The sequence below is a fragment of the Nycticebus coucang genome, chromosome 10 (assembly GCF_027406575.1).
Source record: "Nycticebus coucang isolate mNycCou1 chromosome 10, mNycCou1.pri, whole genome shotgun sequence".
Taxonomy (NCBI): Eukaryota; Metazoa; Chordata; class Mammalia; order Primates; family Lorisidae; genus Nycticebus; species Nycticebus coucang.
In genome coordinates, this window is record NC_069789.1 from 32713835 (window position 1) to 32735235 (window position 21401).

Here is a 21401-nt window from a genome sequence, read left to right on the forward strand (position 1 = left end):
AAAATCTAATATTTTTACTAAGATATATTTTGGAGTGGATTATTCCGTAACATTTTTTTCCAAGGTTCCCTCTTGATATAAGATTTAAATTTTCTGTGTTCATGCATTATTTCTTGGGGTTTTAATTTTGTTTCACGTTTTGGCATTTCTGCGCCAGTGACTCCAGTTTTGGGAATTTTGACCCTTCTTTCCTGGCTTTCATTTCAATCATTTCTCTCTGAATTCTTTTATGTCTTTATCTTATTTTCAATTTCTTAATTGTTTTGTTGCTATTCTTCAATGTCCTTTTATGTATTTTCTTTGAATGTATTCTCCCTTGGGAACCTTGTAATTATTCTTTGTTTCTGGGACAATTTTTTGCCTTTCTTTTCAATATTTTTCCTGAACTCCACCAAGTCTTACTAACATTTCTTTTCATTTTTTTTTTGTCTGATCTGTTCTTAGTTTTGAATTGCTTATTCATGTGTATGTATGTCCAAACAAATAACACTTTGGACAGTTTGACGTATGATACTACAGTTTTCTTCTGCGTCATGGTTTTTTGTTGCAGTGGGTTTCATCAGCCAAATTGTTGTGATTCACTTTTTCATCTTTGGAAAAGTGATTAATTTTCTGTTTTCTTTGTATGGAAGTTGATTTGTTTCTTTGTATGGAGTTGATTTGATGTTTTTCCGTTACTAGGTGTTTTGAGGCAGGATTCCCAGTTCAAGAATGAAGTACAGTTTTTAATAACTAACATTGGTGTCTGGGAGGGGGGTTATCTGTCTTCTGCTTTATTTCTATAGATCTTTAATTTTTCTTTCTAACTCCTTCTGTTCCTTCACTGGCAGGCCTTCCAAGGGCACTACCTTTTTTCTATTTATCTGACTTTTCCCTAGAAGCAAAGCTTCTTCAGGGCTGCTACCTCTGTCCCATTTTCTTTCAAATCTCTTTCCTTGATCAATAAAGTTCCCAAGCTGTGTTCAGTTTTTAGTCCGTGGTGTTAGACTCTGTCTTTTTAGAGGTGACAAGCCTGTGCTTCACTGAAGTTCGTGGCAAGAGTGCAGGGAGCTCCATCAAAGAATTTGATGTCTTTTTTTCCTTTTTTCTTCTACAGAAGTAGTTCAAAGTTCAGTTCACTGCTTCCCTGGTAATGCTGAAAGTTTGTTTGTGTTTTTGTTTTGTTGAGGGTGTGGACAGAGATTTACATACAAACAGCTGCTATTATCCTCTAGACTAGGAAGATCCCTAAAACATTTAATATATCAAGTATTAAGTAACGTGTCTTAGGAACTCTGGAAACTGCGTGTTACAAGGGCATCACCAAGGTTAGACAGGTTCTGTTACAGAGAGATGTTTTCTTGTATCGAGATGCTTTGTATACTGAAAGGAACTAAGGAACAAGAAGAGATTTAATGAATATATATCGCTTTCCTTCTTCCTCATTTCATGTTTATTTAAAACAGCAACACCTCTGCTATTAGGAGCTCTGTTCATCCCAGAAAACTTCCTTTGAAAATCTCCTTCTCAGTTTTTATCTCAAGGCCCCGCCTCTGTCTAAATAAATTAACAGCAGGGGGTCAGAGACGTTTTGTTGTAAGATTAGTAAAAAACTGTATCAAAGTCAAGTCCAAGAGGAGAGTTTACACCAAAAAAGTCAAGTCAGTAGACAAATAAGAGCGAGCTTGTTAAGGGTATGAAGTGATCCCAAAGACCAAGGACTGAAGAGGTGTCAGACAACATGGGCAAGGGAAAAAGAACCCAACCTGGGCAGGGAACCGAGGACTCCCGGGCGCGTGTGCGCGTGCTCCTCGCGGTCCGGGCAGCCACCTGCCACTCACGGGGGTGGGGGAAGGGCGGGGCGCCCGGCGCTCCCGGGGGAGGGGAACGGCCCCAGCCGGGAGCACAAGGAGGGGAGGGGCGGGGCGCCAGGCGCTCTCGGGGGAGGCCCTCCCGCAGGAGCCCGGCGCGCGGCAGCCATGGAGACGCGGCCGGCCCCTCCCGCGGCCCGCGGCCCGCGGCCCGGCCCCCGCAGCCGCCGCCGATTGGTCGCCCTTTGCTCCCTGACCCCCTCGCCGCCTCCGAGGCCGCCGCTTCCTGCTCTTGCGCCGCGCGGCGCTCGGGCCCGAGGCGGAGTTGGGCGCCCAGCGCGCGCCCCCGCGCGGGAGGAGGAGCCGCCGCCGCGCCCTTCCCCTTCCTCCGCTCCTCCCCTGGCCCCCTCGGCGCCCGCGGCCGGCCCAGGCAGCACTCAAGGCAGCGGCGGCCGCGGCCGGCGGCCGGGTTGGGAGAATGCGGCGGCGTTCGCGGATGCTGCTATGCTTCGCCCTCCTGTGGGTGTTGGGCATCGCCTACTATATGTACTCGGGGGGCGGCTCCGCGCTGGCCGGGGGCGCTGGCGGCGGCGGCGGCAGGAAGGTGAGTGCGGCGCCCGGCCCGGCCCCTGCGCCCGTCCCACGCGCGCCCCCTCCCAGACCCCGGCTCGGCCGCCCTCCCGCCACTTTCTTCCCAGCCGGGCGCCCGGGCAGAGGGTGCGCCGGCCCCGGAGAGCGCGGCCCGGCGCAGCCTTCTCCACCCCCCACCCCGTGGACGTCGCCCTTCTCTTTGCTCCTCGTAATTCGGATCCTGTCCGGCCTCGGCGGGGCCCCATCCCCTGCGGTTGGAAGTTTCGGGATGGGGGTGTTGGGAAACGCAAAGGGGGTGCGGAGGAGAGGAGAGGCGAGGCGGCCGCCTTTCTGGCGCGTCGTGTGTAATAGGAGAGGAGTCCAAGTTTCTCAGCAGCCTGCGATGCAGGAGGCTGCAAAGCCTCACCCTCTCCCCCTGTCACTCCTCGGGGTGTGGGTTCCAGGCTTCTGTCACCTTCTCGGCTCCTCAGGGGGCGGGGGCGCAGCCGCTCCTGTGCGGCGTAAAACCCTGGGCCGGTGTAAACCGTAGGCCGTCGCGCCCCTTTGCCCCCGAGCGAGGCCGGCCCAGCCCTCCGGCGCGGACCCGATGTGGCCTCCGGGCGGCCTTTTCGCGGACGGAGCCCTCTCCTATCGGTGTGTTTTCCGCGTGCTCCCAGGGAGCTCCAGGGGCCCAGGGATTAGGCTGTGGACATGGTGTGAGGCGCTCTGCGGTTCCGCGACCTGGTCCCGCAGCCCGGGCGGCCCAGCCCTGGGTGTCTGGAGGAAATGCTGGAGGAGAGGGGCCCCGACGGCGCGGTCCTGCAGCTGCGCGCTGCCCGCGCGCGTGCTCGCGCCGGCCGGAGGGGTTTGTGGCGCTTCACTGGCTAATCGTCTTTGAAAGCAGCGCTGTCTTTTCCAAAATCATGTCTTTCTCATTCCTGTGACATTTCGTGTCACTGCAAACCCAGGAAATTCTGAGTGGATTGAAGTGGAACACGGGTTAGGCCGGAACAAGGGAATTGTACCCTGGATCAAACGGAACGGGGCTGACTGGATGGACAGATACAAGCCCTGAAGTCAGACCCTGAATGTCGGCGCTGGGATGTGAGTGCTTTCGAGGTTCCCTTCCTGGCTTCATTCGCTTGTTCATTCATTCCCAGCTGAACGTACAGGTGGAGTAGAAGTCTCACTGGCTTTCCGAGATCGCTCACGTGAACAGTCTTTTCATGTGGTGGATTGGCCCAGTTTGTGTCTGAACTGGCTTGGAACTCTTAGCTAGCCATGTTTTCTTTCAGTTGTGTGCACACGTGAAGACCCTGCAGCCAGTGGAAGTGGTGCAGTCCCTTGAAAACTATGGTGGTGTTTAACTGGGATGATTTTTAAATCTTTGCTTCCCGATGAACTGTGCCTTGGCTGCTCCACACAGCCTGGTGTACCGGTGAGACCTGGCAAAGTTTTCTGCCTTTTGTGCAAAAAGAACAAAACACACACATCACCCTTGATGTTTCCCTGGGACAGTGATTAAAGCAGCACGTGTGGTGTTAGCCAGTGGCTTACTCTGCTGGGCTTCAGTTGTTGGGTGCTTTCAAGGGTTTTCCCTGCTGAGAGAGGGGTCTTCAGACACCTCTGTGGTGTGATTCTTAACTGAAAAAGTCCAGTTCCTTGTGGCCTGGTGGCAGTATAGAAAGGTACAGAGACCATGTAGAAAAAGTTGGGAGACCTGGACAATTATACATGGATTGGCAATTTGGGATCTATCAATGAACCATAAAATTTAATCCTAACCCTTAAAGTGATTTACTGATTTGTCAACTGAGGAAGAGGTGCAGAAATGCGATGGCTTTTGAACTTGCAGTGAGGGACTTATTAACTTAGTGCGGCAGATGCTGATGTAAGAGGACAACCTAAGGCAGCTTCTGATCCGTAGGAAAACTGTATGTTTCTGCCCTCTTGAATTGTTTCAGGGGATTTAGACATTAGAAGCCTCTCCAGATTTAGTTCATCCTCATGATAAAATAAAATTTGTGGCTGTCTTGTTTAGCCTTTAAAGTACGGTCATGAAAAACAGTGTGCCAAGCATGGGAAAGTGGAATTTAAATACTAGCTATGGAGTTTTTACCCCAGAGGTAAATGGGTTTATATTTCTTTTCTTTTATGCTATTCAAGTCAGGTCTCTCATTCCATATTTAGCCAATTTCTCCACGTCCTGATGTTTTTTTTCACAGAGTACCAGGCTGCAGTATTAAGCTTTGGGGATTATCTGAGGGGAGTCCAACCAGGATTTCTGCTGTTTCAGCAGCCCAACCCGGCTTCTCACTGTGTGCCCTGCCTGTTGAATAACTCATCACAGAACTGTTCTCCATTTGGCAAAACCCAGAAAGCCAGCTTACTTCCGATTGCAGATTTACTAAACTAAGCAGGAGTGAGTGCTGAAAACCAACTCTAGGCCTTGCCACTCAATTCAGTACTGAGGTTCAGGATATGTGTGTTAAAGCTATTTATGCATAATGTCATTTAAAATTACATTTCATTTACATTTCTGTGGATAACTCCCCTCCCCCATATTTTGCTCTTCCCCCCCAAATTGATGATTTACACTTCAAGGATGCCTTTTCTTTGAGCATCTTAAATGCTTTAAAATTTTAATCATGTTAAGTCTCCCTTGGACCCTGGTATGTTGGCAGTGGATGGAGCCTCAGTAAAGAGGAAGGGATTTCTGTGGAAATGAAGCTGCCTCTGGGTGAAGTGTGAAGTGAAGGATGGGAAGGGAAGGCTTTTCCGGTATGTGAGGAATGGTCTCTGTTGCAAGAGTGTGGAACCAAGACCTTTCTGCCTGTGCTCCCTAATGCACAGAGGTGAGGGAAAATGGAGGAACGTGGCCCAGGGCCCAGTGACTTGTTCAGTTTCCATTGTAGCATCACCCTTCTTCCATGAGCTGGCACAGGTACTGCAGCCCTTACCTGGGAGTCCAAGGGTGGAGGACTTTGGGTAGGATCTTGTGGGAAGCATTGGCACAGGAGGGTCAGGTTGCTTCTTGGAATGGTGAAGGACCACATGCAGCTGGGACATGGTACTCATGTAGGGAAACATCAGGCTGTACATTAGGAGGAATTTGTAACTAAATTGTAGAGGGCTTCAAATGCTAAGCTGATTTACTCTTCCTTAATTTGGTTGATCATAGGGAACCAGTAGTGTTTTGAGCAGGTAGTACACATCCAAGGGAAGGCAGATGGTCCAAATCCACTTCTTGGCACTAAAACAAGAAGTCTTTCTACTTTTTTCTGCTTAGTGACATTTACTGATTTACGGAACTTCTCTGCCTCTCAGTTTGCTCATCATTATAGGAGGGATAATCATTCCTACCTGTGGCATTTTGGGGAGAATTAAATACTAATAGGTGGTTATAAATAGTGGATATTAAAAAACTAGTGTGTATGTGGGGGGGAACCTAAATGTCCCTTTGAAAATTTAGTGAAGTAGGAATCTTCTTTCTTCTCAATTTCCAGAAAGTTGTTTCCAGAACTGGTGCTCTAGAAAGTTTCTTTTTTCTTTTCTATCCCTCATCCACACTTTTGAGATTGGTTTGTTTGGAGTTTGTGCTGTGAACGTTAATGCGATTAAGTTGGACTTTTTGGAAAGTCATCTGGATACCATGCCAGTGGGGGTATTGGAGGCCCCATTAGTGGGCAGTCAGTAAGAAGGCAGGTGGGGGTGCAGTTTGCACTGCCAGTTGAGTAATTGAAGTGTTGCTGATGAACGTATCCCTGAGTGGGGGTTTCCTGTGGTGGGGAGATGGGCTCTGGGCTCCCACTCTATGCAGCCTTGCTCCTGTTGTGAGATAGGGGGTGTCTTTAATCACTGAGGGTGTGCATGGTTTGGTTTTCAGTGTGAGGTTGCCACACAATGTCATGGGCATCTGCACATTGGAGCTTATCTGTGGTGGGTGTGAAAGGGGAATCCATATGCCTTGCCTCAGTCTGTTTGGAATTTAAAGAAAGTCCATTTGAAATGAGAGTTTGAAGTTGAGATAGGGAGGACAGTAGCAGAGGAAAACACTGCAACCAGAGAATCTGACAAGTGCTACTGTAATATAAACTTTTATCTTAAAGAAAATAGTTTCCCTTTTCTGGAGTTATGTTGTGTCTGCCTCCGATTGCTCAAACTTAATGGAAACAGATTGTGACTGTTGCTCAAACTTAATGGAAACAGATTGTGATTGTTACAAAAGTAATAAGTTCTTCCCTAGACCTTCTAGCAAAGAGTGAAACAGAAGCTCTTCTGCCCAGCACTGAGTGGGGGCTGCTTGCCCAGGCTCTTTCAGACTTTGGGCTGGGGTAGGTCACCCTCACTCCACCTGGTCCTGGGAGGGCCTCCATTTGGATCAGAGGAAGAGATGTGTGAGAGGTGATCAGAAAAATGAGTTCAGGGCTGAGGGAAGACATATATATTCTCATTGGTACTTCTGTTTCTCAGATCTTTGGGGAGAGAGAGGTCAGTTTGGGAAGAGGCAAATTTCAGGGGCAAAGTGGGCAAGGCAGCCATCCTGCCTAACTTGTATCAGCAAATCCAGAGGCAGTGGGCTTAGTGGATGGGTGGGGTGGGAGTGAGGCTGCCCTGGGGAAGAGGTACAGGTGTAAGCGTGAGTTAATGTGAGGTTCTGGCTGAGACCAAGGAAGGGAGGCAGGGTATTCCTGGGAAGAACCTGTGAAGTCTCTCTGTGGGCCCAGCAGAATTCGAGTGTTGAGAAAACAGACAAACTTGCCAGGCTCGCTCTCTCTTGGTTTTTCTACTTTTTTCCTTGTGAAGCCTGTTCTGGTGATGTTGAGATGTACAGGCTAAACAGATATGCAGATGGGAACATACCCCAACAGCTGTGCCACGCAGATTTAGTAGTGACATTTTTCCATGCTGTTTGTTAAATATGCTGCAATCTTGAGACCCCTGAGGGCCCTCACCCTAATCACCTTTGTTCTCCCTTAAGATCCCTTTCCCATGTTCAGCACTTAAAGGGTTGAGTCCTGCCACGTTGGGGCCTCTTGCATCCACGTCTGTGCCCATGTCACAGTACTAGTTAACCGTGCTGATTGTCAACACCGCAAATATAGCACTTGGATCAAAGGAGGCCTCATTTCCATGATCTGAAAGGTCCCCATCCCCTGAGAAGGTCTTTGATTCTGTGTTGTTGTTTGGAATCCTCCTTTCACTGTTGTAGCCGGGGTCCCGGCCTCCAGACTGCCTTGGCAGGGAGGTTGCTTCAGGAGGAGGGAGCTTTGACCTTACAGCCCGTGCCCTTGATGCCCTGGGTTGAGTGGGCCTCCCTGAAGAGTGATGTTGAGTGCATGGGCATATGCTTGCCAGTGATCATCATCTGTGTCCTTAGAGCAGAACTTGACCTTGCTCTCTTAATAGTGTGATAGTTCCCTGTTCTTTGGCCTTGTGCTTAATTTTAAAGATTAACCTCAGGTATGGAGGTGCCAGAATGCTACCTTTTTTTACCTGTCTAGTTGGAAAGCCACCTCCACCTTTCTGCTTTGTAGAGCATGTGCCCATTTCTAGGAAGCAAAACAAAACAGGTAGCAGACGCTAACTCATCTTCCCTGGTGGAGGCCCCTCTCCTGTTTCAGTGCTCTGTCCCTAAGCAGGTGGCCGTCACAGAACAGGGTGTGACACACTCAGCTAGGCGCAGACTCATCTTGTGCAGAGGGGTTTCTCAGAGTGCCAACGCTGGGATGACAGGGACCTGTCAGGGCTGGGTTTGAGAAAACAGAAACTGTCACATGAAGTCTCGCTTATGAGCTTATATTTAAAACAGTTGCCCAGACTTTGGTGTGTGTGTCTTTTTTTTTTTGGTTTTTTGGCCGGGGCTGGGTTTGAACCCGCCACCTCCGGCATATGGGACCGGCACCCTACTCCTTGAGCCACAGGCGCCGCCCAGGTGTGTGTGTCTTAAAGAGGCCAGCTGTCGTGAAAAAGCTATGGAGGGGTGACTGGCTGGGGGCTGGGAAATGGGCTAATCACTCACGGCTCAGCCCGCCTTTGCTGGCTGCCTGTCCTAAGGAACTGTCCCTTCTTCCCTGCTGCCTTGGAGCTCCCCATGAGTAGAAAGTCCTTCCAGGCCACTCTAGCTGCCACCGGGCCTACCATGGCCAGCTGCTTCATGTCCCTAACTTCTAGGGAGGAGGGGTGGCTAGGTAGGGTGGGGGTAGAGCCACTGAATTTCAGCGCCCAAATCAGGACATGTTTTTTGGCAGAGACAGAGGAACTGGGGCACTGGTTGGTCTCACTCAGGGACTCTCAGTGTGGCACTGGGGGCACTGGTTGCTCTTAGGGACTCTCAGTGTGACACTTGGGGGCACTGGTTGGTCTCACTCAGGGACTCTCAGTATGACACTGGGGGCACTGGTTGCTCTCAGATAATCTCAGTGTGGCACTGGGGGCACTGGTTGCTGTCACTCAGGGACTCTCAGTGTGACACTGGGGGCACTGGTTTCTCTCACTCAGGGACTCTCAGTGTGGCATTGGGGGCACTGGTTGCTGTCACTCAGGGACTCTCAGTGTGGCACTGGGGGCACTGGTTGGTCTCACTCAGGGACTGTCAGTGTGGCACTGGAGGCACTGTTTGCTCTCACTCAGGGATTCTCAGTGTGGCACTGGGGGCACTGGTTTCTCTCACTCAGGGACTCTCAGTGTGACACTGGGGGCACTGGTTGGTCTCACTCAGGGACTCTCAGTGTGACACTGGGGGCACTTGTTTCTCTTACTCAGGGTCTCTCAGTTGTGGCCCTGGAGGCATTGTGGGCTGGAAGATTCTAGATGTGGTGCTGCCCTCTGTATCGTGGGTGTTGCCACCTTCTCTGGCCTCTTCCCACCCCTTACCAAGCCCCACCCGCTCTTAACACTGCAGATGTCTGTAGACATTGCCAGGTCAGGGTCAGGGGGTCGCAGCATCCCCTTCTGTGAAGAACCACTGCCGTGGTCACTGTTCACTTTGATTTCATTTCTTTTCCCTGTGCCTTTGAGGAGGGCTATGGGAGTTTTATTTTATTTTTTTAATTTAACAAACACTTTCATAGCACCCGCTGCAGGCCAAGCACAGACCTGTTTTACTCCTTGTAGCAGCCCACACCCCCCCCCTTTTTTTTGCAGTTTTTGGCTGGGGCTGGGTTTGAACCCGCCACCTCTGGGATATGGGGCCGGCCCCCTACTCCTTTAAGCCACAGGCGCCACCCTAGCAGCCCTTTTATTTTTCCTATTTTATTAATAAAGAAACAAGCACAGACAGGTTAAGTGACTGTCCTGAGATCACTGAGCTGGCGGAGGCAGATGTGGGGTTGCCTCCTGGGTTAAATCTTTGTGGTCCTCTGAAGGCAGTGGGAGATGGTCTACAGCCCCGGGCTGAGGGTTTCTGCCAATTGGGGATGTGGGACATGACTTTTTCTCGCACCCTGGCCTCCCATGCCTTTCCTTGCTTTGACGGTACCCTGGTCATGCTGTACCATGGTATAATGTCCCTAGAAGGCACTGTGGGGCAGGTGCCATCACAGGAATGCTTTGATAGGAGAGTTGGTCTGGTTTAATCTCTTCTTCATTTTTGTCTTTGGCTCCATCAAATTTACGTCCTTAAACTTCCAGGCCTCAGCCTGTCCAGAAGACAACTGGCCTCAGCTGTCCGTGACGGGGGCAGAAGTGAAGACAGGCTCTGATCCTTCTCATTCATTCTTTCCATAAGTATTTCTTGAGCACCTGCTGTGTGAGCTTTCTCCAGGAGGAGAGATGTCTTGGGGTTTACACACCCACACCTCCAGGGACAAGGTTGGGCCTGTGAGGACTCCTGAGGAGTTCTAGTGAGTGCATCAGTATGTGTTCGCCAGTGATCACCTGTGTCCTCAGAGTGGACCTAGACCTTGTTCCCTTAACAGTGTGAAGATTCCCTGACCTTTGGCCATGGGTGATTGATCTTAAGGATTAGCCTAAGTTTTGAGGTGCCAGGAATGCCACCTTTAGTTTACCTGTCCAGGCACTGCTTGGGTGTCTGAAGGTACACCAGTGAATGGACAGACACAAATCCTTGTCCTCATGAGGACTGTGGAGAGCTGGACAGGAAGCATTATGAAGCCAGTTATGTGCTGTGGAAAAAAGATGTAAAGTGCTGTGGGATGAACAGTGTGTGGGGATTGGGAGTGGGGCAGGAATGGGCTGCAGCATTAAAGTGGCTCATGCCTAGAATCCCAGCACTGTGGGAGGCCGAGGCAGGTGGATTGCTTGAACTCAAAAGTTTGAAGCCAGCCTGAGCAAAGCGAGACCCCTTCTCTAAAAATAGAAGCTGGGCATTGTGTGGCAGGTACCCGTAGTCCCAGCTACTTGGGAGGCTGAGGCAAGGGGATCATTTGAGCCCAAGAGTTGGAGGTTGCTGTGAACTGTGATGCTGAGACTCTCTACCAAGGGTGACAAAGTGAGACTGTCTCAATGAATAAATAAACACAAATAAATACGTAAAGAAAGAAAAAGGAAGGAAGGAAAGAAGGAAAGAAAAGAAAGAGGTGATCATATAGGTTTACTTTGCTTCAGAAAAAGCTCCTGAGTGCAGCTGAGTTAGCCCCTTTGGTTTCTTTTGGTAAATAAACAAGCCACTCTTCTCTCCTGAGGGTTGTTGCCTTTGGTCTTCTAATGGTGGACATCTGAGGTCATCTGTTCTTGTCCAGCACAGTCCCCTTGATGGCGAGTACGTACATCTTGGTGAAGTGTTGTGTGTATCCTTCCGCCCCCTCCCTCACCATGAGCCTGCCACTGCTTGAGGTGCCACCTCTTTTGCTGAGCGGCCTTGTAGAATATGCTTGATGCACAAATGACATTTCTTGATCCTGAGCTGACTCCTGGCAGGGTGGATTGGGGAAGCCTTCACTGTGAGGCATGATAGAGAACATCATGCCTTCCTGGAGTGCTTTCCAAATCCTTCCCTCCCAGCCCTGAGCACTGTCACAGTGTAGGGTCTGCACAGAGCTGTGACCTTTGAGAGCTGCTATGGGTGGTGCCGGCAGTGGGCTGTTGACTGGCTTTGGAGGGAGACTCAGAGCCTGCCTGGTACCTGGGCTTTAAGAGGGAGGGTATTCTCGGCCTGCAGGGGCTGGGGAGGCCTTGCCGTCAGCAGTATTTGCGGAAAGAAAAGAGATGGGATGCACTGCCCACAGCCATTGTGGAGGGGGGTACGTGGGAAACTAAAATGGAGATGGGATGGCACTGCCCACAGCCACTGTGGAGGGGGGTACGTGGGAAACTAAAATGGAGATGGGATGGCACCGCCAACAGCCACTGTGGAGGGGGGGACGTGGGAAACTAAAATGGAGATGGGATGGCACTGCCCACAGCCACTGTGGGGGGGGGGCGTGGGAAACTAAAATGGAGATGGGATGGCACTGCCCACAGCCACTGTTGGGGGGGGGCGTGGGAAACTAAAATGGAGATGGGATGGCACCGCCAACAGCCACTGTGGAGGGGGGGACGTGGGAAACTAAAATGGAGATGGGATGGCACTGCCCACAGCCACTGTGGGGGGGGGCGTGGGAAACTAAAATGGAGATGGGATGGCACTGCCAACAGCCACTGTGGAGGGGGGGACGTGGGAAACTAAAATGGAGATGGGATGGCACTGCCCACAGCCACTATGGGGGAAGGGCGTCGGAAACTAAAATGGAGATGGGATGGCACTGCCCACAGCCACTGTGGAGGGGGGGTACGTGAGAAACTAAAATGGAGATGGGATGGCACTGCCCACAGCCACTGTGGGTGGGGGTACGTGGGAAACTAAAATGGAGATGGGATGGCACTGCCCACAGCCACTGTGGGTGGGAGGGCGTGGGAAACTAAAATGGAGATGGGATGGCACTGCCCACAGCCACTATGGGGGGAGGGCGTCGGAAACTAAAATGGAGATGGGATGGCACTGCCCACAGCCACTATGGGGGGGGGCGTGGGAAACTAAAATAGAGATGGGATGGCACTGCCCACAGCCACTGTGGAGGGGGGGACGTGGGAAACTAAAATGGAGATGGGATGGCATTGCCCACAGCCACTGTGGGTGGGAGGGCGTGGGAAACTAAAATGGAGATGGGATGGCACTGCCCACAGCCACTATGGGGGGAGGGCGTCGGAAACTAAAATGGAGATGGGATGGCACTGCCCACAGCCACTGTGGAGGGGGGGACGTGGGAAACTAAAATGGAGATGGGATGACCCTGCCCACAGCCATTGTGGGTGGGGGGACGTGGGAAACTAAAATGGAGATTGGATGGCACTGCCCACAGCCATTGTGGGTGGGTGGACGTGGGAAACTAAAATGGAGATGGGATGGCACTGCCCACAGCCATTGTGGGTGGGGGGACGTGGGAAACTAAAATGGAGATGGGATGGCACTGCCCACAGCCACTGTGGGTGGGGGGACGTGGGAAACTAAAATGGAGATGGGTTGGCATTGCCCACAGCCACTGTGGGGGGGGGCGTGGGAAACTAAAATGGAGATGGGATGGCATTGCCCACAGCCACTATGGAGGGAGGGCATCGGAAACTAAAATGGAGATGGGATGGCACTGCCCACAGCCATTGTGGGTGGGGGTACGTGGGAAACTAAAATGGAGATGGGATGGCACTGCCCACAGCCACTATTGGGGGAGGGCGTCGGAAACTAAAATGGAGATGGGATGGCACTGCCCACAGCCACTGTGGGTGGGGGTACATGGGAAACTAAAATGGAGATGGGATGGCACTGCCCACAGCCACTATGGGGGGAGGGCGTCGGAAACTAAAATGGAGATGGGATGGCACTGCCCACAGCCACTATGGAGGGAGGGCGTCGGAAACTAAAATGGAGATGGGATGGCACTGCCCACAGCCAGAGTGGGTGGGGGTACGTGGGAAACTAAAATGGAGATGGGATGGCACTGCCCACAGCCACTGTGGAGGGGGGGACGTGGGAAACTAATATGGAGATGGGATGGCACTGCCCACAGCCACTGTGGAGGGGGGGACGTGGTAAACTAAAATGGAGATGGGATGACCCTGCCCACAGCCATTGTGGGTGGGGGGACGTGGGAAACTAAAATGGAGATGGGATGGCACTGCCCACAGCCATTGTGGGTGGGGGGACGTGGGAAACTAAAATGGAGATGGGATGGCACTGCCCACAGCCACTGTGGAAGGGGGGACGTGGGAAACTAAAATGGAGATGGGATGGCACTGCCCACAGCCATTGTGGGTGGGGGGACGTGGGAAACTAAAATGGAGATGGGATGGCACTGCCCACAGCCACTGTGGAGGGGGGGACGTGGTAAACTAAAATGGAGATGGGATGACCCTGCCCACAGCCATTGTGGGTGGGGGGACGTGGGAAACTAAAATGGAGATGGGATGGCACTGCCAACAGCCATTGTGGGTGGGGGGACGTGGGAAACTAAAATGGAGATGGGATGGCACCGCCCACAGCCACTGTGGGTGGAGGGCGTGGGAAACTAAAATGCAGATGGGATGGCACTGCCCACAGCCACTATGGGTGGGGGGACGTGGGAAACTAAAATGGAGATGGGATGGCACTGCCCACAGCCATTGTGGGTGGGGGGACGTGGGAAACTAAAATGGAGATGGGATGGCACTGCCCACAGCCACTGTGGAGGGGGGGGACGTGGGAAACTAAAATGGAGATGGGATGGCACTGCCCACAGCCACTGTGGAGGGGGGGACGTGGTAAACTAAAATGGAGATGGGATGGCACTGCCCACAGCCACTGTGGAGGGGGGGGACGTGGGAAACTAAAATGGAGATGGGATGGCACTGCCCACAGCCATTGTGGGTGGGGGGACGTGGGAAACTAAAATGGAGATGGGATGGCACCGCCCACAGCCACTGTGGGGGGAGGGCGTGGGAAACTAAAATGGAGATGGGATGGCACTGCCCACAGCCACTATGGGTGGGGGGACGTGGGAAACTAAAATGGAGATGGGATGGCACTGCCCACAGCCACTATGGGTGGGGGGACGTGGGAAACTAAAATGGAGATGGGATGGCATTGCCCACAGCCACTGTGGGTGGGGGGACGTGGGAAACTAAAATGGAGATGGGATGGCACTGCCCACAGCCACTGTGGGTGGGGGCACGTGGGAAACTAAAATGGAGATGGGATGGCACTGCCCACAGCCACTATGGGTGGGGGGACGTGGGAAACTAAAATGGAGATGGGATGGCATTGCCCACAGCCACTGTGGGTGGGGGGACGTGGGAAACTAAAATGGAGATGGGATGGCACTGCCCACAGCCACTGTGGGTGGGGGCACGTGGGAAACTAAAATGGAGATGGGATGGCACTGCCCACAGCCACTATGGGGGGAGGGCGTGGGAAACTAAAATGGAGATGGGATGGCACTGCCCACAGCCATCGTGGCGGGGGGGGCGTGGGAAACTAAAATGGAGATGGGATGGCACTGCCCACAGCCATCGTGGCGGGGGGGGCGTGGGAAACTAGAATGGAGATGGGATGGCACTGCCCACAGCCATCGTGGCGGGGGGGGCGTGGGAAACTAAAATGGAGATGGGATGGCACTGCCCACAGCCATCGTGGCGGGGAGGGCGTGGGAAACTAAAATGGAGATGGGATGCACTGCCCACAGCCATCGTGGGGGGGGGGCATGGGAATCTCTAGCCCTGTTGGTTCTCATGTGAGCACATCAGCTGCTTCTCAGAGGCCACTGGCATTTATGAGGGGCCGTTATGTGTTTTATGGGGTTCGGTACCATGACTCAAATATATTTCTGGATAAAACATCTGGAGCATTTACATGGGGCAGAGAGCAGGTGGTTGTAGAGGCCTTCAAACTCAAGAGAGGCTTTCATGGTTTCTCCCCTTCAAAGGTGAGTCCAGGGAGCAAATTCTTCCTGATAGGGTGCTGCCTTAGAAAAATGCCCCACTTCAAATGAAGGGTCTTTCCTTTCCAGCTAAGTTGCCCCTAGGAGAGCTTGAGGAGCTGGTGCAAATTAAAGGCCTGTGTTTTGGAGCTGCCCATAAATCGAGCTGCATGTCATCAGGGTTGGGTGAGTGCAGATGGCTCTCATGTAGGCGAGTTATAGGGCTGCCCTGGATGGTGAGGTGGTTGGCCCATAATGGCGCACCTCGAAGGCTCATCATCCTCATCCTTCTTGCCTATGGGACCTGCCCACTGACCTCGATCTTGATCTAGATCTTGGCTCTGTGACCTTCAAAAGGTCTTCTCTACCCCCTTCCCCCCTCCCACCTTTTCCCTGCCCCATCTGCTGAGCCAGAAAGCTCTTCTGGTTCTTTATCTTCTCGCCTCACTCTCCATCATCACTGATGGTGCCTTGTGTCTGGAACGTACCTTCTTGATCAACACTAAAAAGGCCGTTATATGTCAAACATGCCATTATCTTATGGATCACTAGGAAAGAAAGAATCACTGTCCATTGAACTGTTAGACAATGGGTTCTTACTGGTTAACGTCCTTACTTTCTACTTACTGAGAGAGCTCTTCCAGACTTAGACATTGATTTCTCCGTGTATCAGTCACGCGCATGGATGCAAAGGAGAAGTAAGTGAAACTCATTGGGTCAGGTATTCCTAAAACTTGGCTTCAGAGTATAAGCACTTGGAGTCACTTTTTGAGTGTAAGTGCCTGCTTTCTTCAGTCTTCCCCTGTGGCCCCAAGAGTGTTGGGGATGTAGCATTTCTTTAAAAGAAGAAATACAAGAAACAAAAAATTAATAAAAACACTAAGAGCTGTGGGTTCCGGACTCTTACAACAGTTTGGCAATTATGTAGATTTAGCTACCCGTTGACTCTGCTGGGGATTTTGCCTAACTCTCCAATTCACCATCCATTCGGTTCCCACCATGATTCGGTTTCTAGGGTTTAAGAGTTCTTCATTGGATTTCTGGGATTTTCTCCTAAGCCATTGACATACATCCTGCAGATCTCATTGCTGGAGCGTGGGCTGGTAATAGTGTGACACAACATCGCCTGGCTCACAGCATCGTGAGGGGTTATGGATTGTGAGATGCACTTCAACTTACTGTGTTAAACTGTGGAGGGGGAAGAAGGCATCTTAGCCTTACCTGATTCTAGCCTGTCTTTTCTCATGTGTCAGATACAGTTGGCCTCCCCATCACTGGCTCTGCCTCTGTGGATTCTATACACCCATTGATTGAAAATATTCAGACAAAAACAATAAAATATAAAGCTACAACATTAAAAAGTAATATAAAATATAAACATCAATATGGTCTAACAACTGTTTACGTAGCAGTTACACTGTAATTTAGAGATGATTTAAAGTATATAGGAGGATGTGCTGGTTGCATGCAAACATTACATCATTTTACAGGAGGCACCTGAGCATCCCTCAATTTTGATATCTTTGGGGTTTCCTGGAACCAGTTCCTAAAGGGCATGGAGGGATGGCTACATTTACCTTCTTGAGAACTGAGCTTTAGGCTCTCTGTTTCTAATAAAGGAAACCAGCAGCCTTCTTTTGAATGTGTACATCTACATCTGTTCACGTTCAGTTCCTGGAATCCATATAAACAGAAGTACTTTTGGCTTTTATTTTTGAGAGATGAGCAATTTATGAGCATTTTCCAGCCATGTCGAGTGCTGGAATCTGTGGAGGGACACTGCTTTCCTTCGAGGATCTTAAAACCACAGAATAAACCAACATTTGTTGAAAGAGAAAGATTTTCTTTTTTAAAATTAAGGATAAGTTAAACAAGGATGGGATAATAGATGAAATTAAGGCATTCTTATGTTATTAATGGTGATAATGGTACTGGGGTTATGTTTTTTAAAAAGGTTCCTATCTTTTGGAGCTACAAACTAAAGTATTTATGGATACAATGATATCTTGCCTGGGGGAAAATTATAGGAGAACAAGATTGGCCAAATGTGTTGTGGAGGTTGACTGATGTGTTTGTGTAGTTCATTATGCTATTTTAGTTTTAAGTACTTTTGAAAGTTAATGAGCCAGGTGAAAACTAGCATTTTTTTTTTTTTTTTAGAAAAGCCACTTGGGCCAGTCCAAAGACACATCTGCCTCCTACCTCTTCTGTAGTTTAGGCATGTTCCACAATACTTATTTTCTTAGGACACTTTGGAGGTCACATAGGATCCTGACTGATCACCTTTATCACCAGGGGAATGTTCTTCTGTAAGGATTATCTAAATTCTCTGACAGATGCTGATTCTGGTGAACTCTTCAGGGGTAGAGTGTAAATTAGGTGATCTGTGAGATCACTTCTACCAATGCAGTCTATGACTTAGAGACCCTTTTCCCTTCCAGAGTTACCTAAAGATGTTTTATTATTTTGACTACACCCTTCTCATTTGCCAAGCGGTCTTTCTGCCAGACTTTTTACTCATCCTAGGCAGTTTTGTTTGCTATCATATGCTGTCTGTTAGGGACTGTGGATGATTTGGGAAGCTGGATGGGAGACCTCTAATAATTATCTTTGTTTCCCCAACAGGATATTATTGCTAAAGCCTCATTTTTACATTGTATTTATAAATGAGAGATTTTGGCAAAATGTGATACTGTATAGTTTCTGGTAAGGTATATTTCTTGGTACTATAGATTTTACACCAGCCTTTCCAAGGAGATGTCTGAAACGCTTTAGAGCCATTGCTCACTTACCTTGCTTTTTGACATGCCTGGAAGAACGCTGGGAGTGGGTTTTCTTTCTGCATTCGCACATGAGTTTCTGCTGGACCACGAGATTGCTGGCTTGCCCCACAGGTTGCACAGTAGCACAGTAGGGGCTGGAATTTTAATGTTACTCCAACTGCCTAAATACGGCTTTGTAGAAAGACCTGGCTGTCCTGGTCAAGCTACTAATAGCAACTTCCCTCCTGCTGACATAGAGCTGCAGCTTCAGGCTGTGCTGGGTTTGGAGAGCATCTCCTTAGCCTTTACTGAAGCTGCTGATGTGGATGGCCGAGGAGCAGGGAGCCACCGGGGGAGAATAGTCTCAAGTCCTGGGTGAGCTCAGCTCTAGGTCCAAGGCTGGGCATTTATGAAAGGGACATAGCTGTGGCAGCACAGGCCTTGTGATGAGGTTCATGGAGGCAGATGCGGGTCTGTGGAATGTCCCTGTGCAGAGGGCTGCTCAGGCTTGGCCTGCACCTGCACTTTGGTGTCTTGGGAGGCCACACTCCAGTGCAGAAATAACGTAGATCACTGAGTGTTTGCCTGCAAAGATGAGTCGGTGTCTTTTGTTTTAGAAAGAAAAGAAACATACCTTATTTTGCCACATATAATGTGTTCCCATGTATAACGTATACCCACATTTTGGGCCCAAACTTTCAGGAAAAAAAAATCTTTTAAAAAATGTTTTAATTGGCTCAGTGCCTGTAGCTTAGCGGCTAGGGCACCGGCCACATACACCAGAGCTGGCGGGTTCGAACCCAGCCCAGGGCCTGCCAAACAACAATGACAACAACAACAAAACAGCCGGGTGTTGTGGCAGGTACCTGTAGTCCCAGCTACTTGGGAGCCTGAGGCAAGAGAATCACTTGAGCCCAAGAGAGTTAGAGGTTGCTGTGAGCTGTGATGCGACAGCCCTCTCCAGAGGGGTGACATAGTAAGACTCTGTCTCAAAAAGAAAAAAAATTTTTTTTTAAATTCAAAAATTTGTTTATATTTAGGTACTTGTTTTTTGTACTATAAAGGAATTTTAAATTTATTTTTTAACATATTTTGGTAGAAGAAATTTTATGTAACAAATGGTTACGAAATAAGATATAGGTACAAGGTAAAGTAACATTAGTACTGGTAACAAATAGTACTACCCCATGTATATTGTGCATCCCGATTTTTCCCTCAAGAATTTGGGCAAAAAATGTATGTATTATATACAGCAAAATATGGTAGGTAAATTTTCCCCTGTCCCTAGGAGTGAATCTGCCTTGGTGTATGTCAGAATTGCAGTAGTGTTTGTGCCCAAGACATTGATTTTATTTTAAAGCATTTAACTTCCTAACTGGCAGCGGAGAGCACATGGAGTCATTTTCGCTGTACTGGCCTCAGAAGGATATTTTTGAATGATCTGATTAGTTTTAATTTATTTTTACTCCAGCATTGGAAAGCGCTTAGCATCATTACCAAATGTGCCATTGTTTTTTAGAAGCAAAGCTCTCATCAGCACTGTAGTCTTTATTGTAGTTTATTGCAGAGAGGAGGAGGCTTTGGTGGAGGGTGTTCATGGTCAGAGCCACCTGCAGAAGTCACTGAGTTCTTGTGACCCAGGGAGCAGGTTCTGACATCAGGCCCGCTGAGGCTGTGTGATTTCCAGGTAGCTGCTGGGTCAGCTCCATAAATCCACAGTGAGGGCTTTGGAAAAGCAATTTTTCCCATTTCTGACCATAGCCTTGGGATTTGACAGCAGGAGCCCTTGAGATTCTCAGGGAGCTCTTGGTGGACAGTAGGCTGCAGGTGTCTTTTTGGTTCTGCTGTGGATGTGGCAGAGCTGTGGCCTCTCCAGTAGCACTGGCTGCAGGCGAGTCACTTAGCCTTTCTCTGTCTCAGTTTCCTCATCCATCTGTCCATGGGATTATTGAATGATGGGTATATTATTATGTGTATGTGTGAAATGCTTAGAATGGTGTCTGGTGCATGCACAGTAAGTGCTTTCAAATGTTAACTGCCATTGTTAAGTGCTTTCAAATGTTAACTGCCATTGTTAATGTTAATTATCACACTCAAGGTGGGGAGGTGATCCCTAAGAGCATGGGATTAGGGGGGGGCGTATCAGTGTGTTGTCAGGCCACAGGTAGCCCCTCTTACATGTTGCAGGCTCTTGGGTCCTGATCAGAGCCAGACCTCTCTACCGTGTTGGAAGTGAACAAACCTACTTCCCTGGAAAATATCTCCAGTCTCCATGGACCATTCCTGGGACCATTGTTCCCAGACAGATGGCTTGTCTTGGAAAAAATGTGAGGACTAAAGGATACTTGTGGCCCTGTGCTCCTTTTTCAGGTGGAAAAACTGAGTCCAGAAAGGGTAAAGGAGCTGTTAAGGGTCCCCCAGCAAGTTGGTGTTGGGGCTGAGTGGACCCAAGGTCTGCAAGAAACTTTAGGTCAGAGCTCTTCCTCCATCCAGTGTTTGATGGCTAAGAGGTTATTTCCTAGTTTCAACCCTTAATCTTTTGTAACTTGTCTTTGAAAAATTATGCTGGGATTTGGTTTTGAACCCTTGTGGCTATGTAATTAATTTTTTAAAAACTCTAATTGACTATTGGTTTCCTTAATATCTTGAGCTGTTACTTTCTGAATATAAGGTGTTACTTGAAAACTTTTCCACAAGGTCTTAGTTAGTAAATGTTCATTGAGTTTCATTAGTTCTGTTTCCCAGCTTGCTTTTGAAACTGCAAATGAGGGGCAGGCAGAAGACAGGTTAATATTGTGTGGCTTTGCTGGTAGCTCTGACTCAGTTTATACCTGGACTGCAGAGCAGCAGATGTGCTGTGTGATCCCTTGAAGGAAGATAATCTGTGTGAGAATCCAGACATTTGATTATGGTGACTGTTAGGAGGAAGGATGGTGTAGTGGTTGGGAGCCGGGCTGTCATGTTAAGTCTGGGTTTCGATCCTGCTGTTACTGCTGAGTGGCTGTGGGACATGGGCCTGCCTTGCTTCATCTGTAATAGGGGGTTGGTGGAAATTAATGAGCTGGTGGGGGTAAGGCTGGGAGTCTGATGAGGCCTTGCTTTTGTGTGTTCTTGCATGCAGGCTCACTCACCTCTCCTGCAGACTTCTGGAGCTGGTCTTGACCAGGCTTCTCTGGCCTAGAAGGGGGCTTGCTTGGACCAGACATACAGGTCAGTGGTGACATCAAGTGTGAATTAAGGTGTAGGGTCCACGACTTTTCCTTCCTGTCTGATCTGGGTCCCTCCTTTGGGCCATATGGAATTGCCTCGGGTTTGGGGAGGTCTCAGTTTCTTTGAGGTAAAGCTTTTGGTACTTAATAAGGCAAGTGCCATGTTTGGGTTTCATTTTTAAG

The 21401-nt window shown here is 49.6% G+C and overlaps 1 protein-coding gene across 2 annotated transcripts in view; it reads left to right on the forward strand.

The window, feature by feature from the left end:
• Nucleotides 1–2096: 2096 nt before the first annotated feature.
• GALNT2 (polypeptide N-acetylgalactosaminyltransferase 2) overlaps nt 2097–21401 on the forward strand; it is a 247658-nt gene continuing 228353 nt past the window's right edge. Inside the window, exons 1-2 of one of the 2 annotated variants that reach the window (XM_053605149.1) lie at nt 2313–2394; nt 21131–21219. Coding sequence is in view for 1 of the 2 variants with exons in the window: in XM_053605148.1 (XP_053461123.1) it covers nt 2269–2394 (126 nt within the window). In the remaining variant the exon portion in view is untranslated. Of the gene's footprint in view, nt 2395–21130; nt 21220–21401 lie in introns of both variants that reach the window. The other variant, XM_053605148.1, reaches the window with a different exon arrangement.